Genomic DNA, 4,828 nt, shown 5'->3' with positions numbered 1-4,828 from the left:
AGCGACTTAAATCCTGCATTCAGGGGGTGAGGCCTATCAGACATGATGGTTTCTGCCTTTTTAAAGAAATCAATAATAGAACTAACCTAACCTTTTATGAGGATGCCGTGGACGGGGATAGACGTCCGCAACGTGCTTCACGGTGTTAGCATTTACTGACCAAAATTGTAAAAAGCAACACTTTTTATTTCTTTATGAGCTGAACTCAAAGATCTGAGACTTCTTCTACGTACACAAAAAGGCTTATTTCTCTCAAATGTTGTTCCCAAATCTGTCTAAATCCGTTAGTGAGCACTTCTCCGTTGCCGAGATAATCCATCCACCTCACAGGTGTGGCACGTCGAGATGCTGATTAGATGCAGGATTGTTGCACAGGTGTGGCTTAGGCTGGCTACTCTAAAATGCAAGTTTTACTGTATTGGGGGGGGGGGCGTAGAGGGGCGGGTCCAGTCAGTATTATTTTAATTTGTCGTATTTATATATTTTAACCATTCTTAATTGGTAAGAAAAAGATGTTTACCTAAGATTCCCAACCTGAGCTCTGGCCCTACTTCCACTTAAGCAAGATCTAATCAAGATCACACAATAACCGCAAGATCAACATGAATGTGTTGCACACATGTGTTTTGTGTTTGTGTTGTGTGTGTAGTGTTCAAGGCTTTGTGTGTTCCCCTCGCTGGCCATCCCCTTCACACCTATGGTACCCGTACCTAGTCCCGGGTCCCCCGGACACTGGCACTCCCTAAACCTCAACCCAGACAACGTGGGTGCGGGGGGATCTACCGACAGGGTTATTGACTTATGATATTCTCTATAACTAAAGAAAGCACATTACACTGGTTTTAAACGAGACATGCTTCCAATCTCCAAAATGGACGTGGCCTCGTTTGAAAGTGTAATGAACGTCGATAGGATTGGGTGACAATTAAGATTTGCGGATTTTAATGATACTTTTCACATTTGACTAATATGGAACTTTACATTCACTAAAGCCATTTTTTAGACATTAAGGGAATTTGTGAACAAATAATGCTTTGAGCTCAACAACAGGGCTGAAAAATCTGATATTTGACGTTTAAAGAAAACATCCCACGATGAGCTCATGGACCCATAGATTTAGGGCCAGTTGTCCCCGGTTTAGTGACAACGTTCCTTGTCCTGTGTAGGACGGCTAGTTTAGAGACAGTTTTCAGGAACCGAATATAAAACTGGATTCTTTTGAGAAACGCCTGAAAAGCAAAGAGAAGGAATGCAACGAGAGTTGATGAATGTGTTGTGTGTGTGGTGTGGGTGGAAAATACTTATATTATTCCGATCTCTTCCAATATATATGGCGCGTACGTAACCGGTTTGAGTCACAACTCTATTACATACAATCCACCGGAGGACATAGAAGCCAAGTGGCAATTCGAATGATATAAACAGCAGAGCACAAGAGGAAACCAAGCAGGCAGCACAACACCCACACACACACACACACACACACACACACACACACAAAAACCAAATTAAACGGGCCTTGTGTGCATTTTTAATGCAGGATTCAATGTTACGATTAATTTATAAAGTACCATAAATTGACATTTCATGAGTCTTGGTTGATGAGAAATAAATTTAGGTGAGACGAAAAGGAAGAAAGACATAAAAAAAAGCAAAAATGGGGAAAAAATGTGATCAATTCATTGATAAATTATTCAGTTTAGTCCATTTTTAAAAGCATAAATGCCCAAAAACTCTGCTGCTTTCCGCTGATTTCTCCAATCACAGGGAGATTAATCAACAGTGGAGTAGATGTTTAGCACCAGGTTCATAACCAACACGTGAGCAGCTCACCGTTGTGCTGGAAGTCGGCGTGCCTCAGAGTGCCTTGGATGCAGTGCTGGGGGGGCAGGACCAGCGGGGGCGGGGCTACGGGGGGCGGAGGCTTTTGCTTCGTCCTGATTGGTTTAGAGGTGGGACTCGAGGCTGGTTTGTGGTCTAGAAAGGGGCCAGATGGAGGGGAGGAGGAGGTGGGGGGGTGGTGGGTGGAGTTGTGGTCCGGCCACGCCACCTTCGGTTTGACTGGCACGTCGACCGCAGTCTCCGCCCCCGTTGCCATGGAAACAGCTGACCCACACCTCTGACGACAAAACCACCTCAGCATAATCAAATTATATAATATTACAAAATATGACTTGATTTAATATGTTTGATTTTAATGTTACCTGTTTATACGGAGAAGATTCATCGTGGCTCTTCCGTTTTCCCACCAGTATAGCGCCTCCTGGAGGACAAAGGTCAGAGGTCACCACTGGGGTCTGAGCTGTGTGTATGTGTGTATGTGTGTGTATGTGTGTGTGTGTGTGTGTGTTTGTTTGTTTACCTGTGGCAGGTGTGGTGAGGTCATGGTGAGTTCTCTGAACCGGTCCTATCTTCAGCCTTGGAGTCGGTAATCTTCCCTCCTCCCTACACACACACACACACACACGACACACACACGACACACACACGACACACACACACACACACCACACCCCACACACAACACACAAAACCAACACACACAACACACACCCGACACACGACACACGACACACGACCACAACACACACAAATGCATGCACAGGCACACACACACACACAAATGCATGCACACACGCGCGCACACGTAAAAACGCATGCACGTGCACACACACAAACACACACGCGCGCACACGTAAAAACGCATGCACGTGCACACACAACACACACACACACACACACACACACACACAGGCACACAAAAAACACAAACATATCAGTATTTTGGGCTAATTATCTAAAGTTACAGGAACAACAACTACACTTTAATTGATGTCAAAAAGCAGAACTTACTCATCTGTTTTTTCTTCTTCTTCTCCTTCTTCTTCTCCTCCCTGTCCTCCTCCTTCTTCTTCTCCCCAGGCCGAACGTGTTTTAGCAGAAGGACTCGGAGGTGTCCGTGCTTTCTTTTCTATGTTTTTGTTTCCCGAGCCCGTAGCGGACGAGCTCTTACTGGAGTTACTGGAAACAAAAATCACACAGAGACACTAAGCACTCGCTCAGAGAAGACCTTCAGATGATGCTCTGCTCTCTCTCCCTCTCCCTCTCCCTCTCCCTCTCCCTCTCTCTCTCTCTCTCTTTCCCCCCCCCCCCCTACCTGGCCAGGTCCAGGGCCTCCACAGGGGAAGTGCTGTGTCTCTCAGCGTCACGACAGAGGTCAAAGGTCAGGCGGGGGGTGGGGGGGTCAGTTGCCGAGTCGGTGGAGTCCGATGGCTCCCACAGGGCGTTGTGTTCGGACAGCAGCTGGCTCAGGTGGTCTCTGGAGAAATTAGCCCCCCAGGCTCGAAGGCGGTAGGACGAGGCCTTCTGCCTCAACTCCTCCACCTGGACGGGAACACACTTATATGTCTTTTCCACCAAGACAGTTCTGGTTCTGGTTCGGGTTCAGTGCCAGACATCGAACCGGTTCTTTGCTATTTCACACAAATAAACCTGGCTCTGGGCCAAGAACACAGGTCCAACTCAGCACCAACGTAGCGCTGGTCTAGAGATCAGAACCGGTTACGTCAGGTGCTGGGGGGGGGGGGGGGCGGTTATCATGACGTCGAAAACCAAAACTTCTGGCGGCCATTTTGAAAACCCCGGTCAGCTGTTAACCATAGAGAGCTGTTGATGTTAGCTTTGGACATGGATGGGAACCAGAACCACCGTGGTCTGGGGGGGAAACCAGAACCACCGTGGTCTGGGGGGGAAACCAGAACCACCGTGGTCTGGGGAGGATACCAGAACCACCGTGGTCTGGGGAGGATACCAGAACCACCGTGGTCTGGGGAGAAAACCAGAACCACCGTGGTCTGGGGAGGAAACCAGAACCACCGTGGTCTGGGGAGAAAACCAGAACCACCGTGGTCTGGGGAGGAAACCAGAACCACCGTGGTCTGGGGAGGAAACCAACGGTCTGCTGGCTCTCAGGCTGGGGAAGATCCAGCTGGTTCTTAGAGAACTGGACAGTAGAACCAGCACCAGAACCAGAACCAGCACCTGGTTAACCTTAGTGGAAAAGACATATGTGTCTTTAAAGTATCCCAAAGAATTAAAGTCCCGATCTAACCGTTTGCACTGCGTGAGGTGGAAGGGATAGGTCCATTACAGGAAGTCAGCTACTGCAGTTTGGCCCAATTACTGTAATTCAACAAGCATTAAATTCAATGCCATGCCTCAATATGTCGAAGGACTCCTACGATCCCCCAAACCTGATCATCTTGTTGATGAGTGTTGCAGTTTCACTGCAAATGTCACTCAACTCTGTTGCTTCTCTGAAAAAGAAGATGATGAAACAAACTCACAATCAAAACAAACCTCGCGAAAACTTGAAAGTAAATGGCGTTGCACCAATGTGGAAGAATCCTGTTGAGACTGACAAGACCGTCTGAGAGCAGTAAATTATAGAGCGTGGTCTAGACCTACTTCCGTCAGTGTCCTGAGATCTTATGAATCTTATGAGAACTTATGTTATGATTTGACACAAAAGATAAGAACCATTTAATTTAATTGCTTAGCGCCTGACTGCCATCTCTGCAATCTCCGTTAAAATTCTAACTTCTTCTCTGAGTCACAACCAGAGGTGTCAAGTAACAAAGTACAAATACTTTGTTACTTTACTGGAGTAATTATTTCACAGCAGAAATTTTACTTCTACTCCTTGCATTTTCACACAATTATCTGTACTTTCTACTCCTTACATTTGAAAAATAAGCCTTGTTTCTTCTATTTCAGTTCGGCTTGTTTTCATTCCGACTTGTCCTCGTTAAACCCCCCCCCCCCCCCC

The 4,828-nt window shown here is 46.8% G+C and overlaps 2 protein-coding genes across 16 annotated transcripts in view; both read right to left on the bottom strand.

The window, feature by feature from the left end:
- The window catches only part of nrcama (neuronal cell adhesion molecule a), a 1,100,153-nt gene that overhangs the window by 923,124 nt on the left and 172,201 nt on the right, over nt 1-4,828 (bottom strand). The gene's annotated exons all lie outside the window — the stretch shown is intronic.
- Nucleotides 1-4,828, bottom strand: part of mdm1 (Mdm1 nuclear protein) — a gene marked incomplete in the record, with an annotated part of 35,443 nt that overhangs the window by 2,760 nt on the left and 27,855 nt on the right. The window contains 5 exon segments of the mRNA XM_032505088.1: nt 1,834-2,119; nt 2,205-2,263; nt 2,363-2,445; nt 2,854-3,021; nt 3,158-3,384. Of these exon segments, the coding sequence (XP_032360979.1) occupies nt 1,834-2,119; nt 2,205-2,263; nt 2,363-2,445; nt 2,854-3,021; nt 3,158-3,384 (823 nt within the window).

This window comes from Etheostoma spectabile, chromosome 23 (assembly GCF_008692095.1).
Source record: "Etheostoma spectabile isolate EspeVRDwgs_2016 chromosome 23, UIUC_Espe_1.0, whole genome shotgun sequence".
NCBI classification, from domain to species: Eukaryota; Metazoa; Chordata; class Actinopteri; order Perciformes; family Percidae; genus Etheostoma; species Etheostoma spectabile.
The sequence above is the reverse complement of the archived record's forward strand: the minus strand, read 5'-3'. Positions and strand labels throughout refer to the sequence as shown.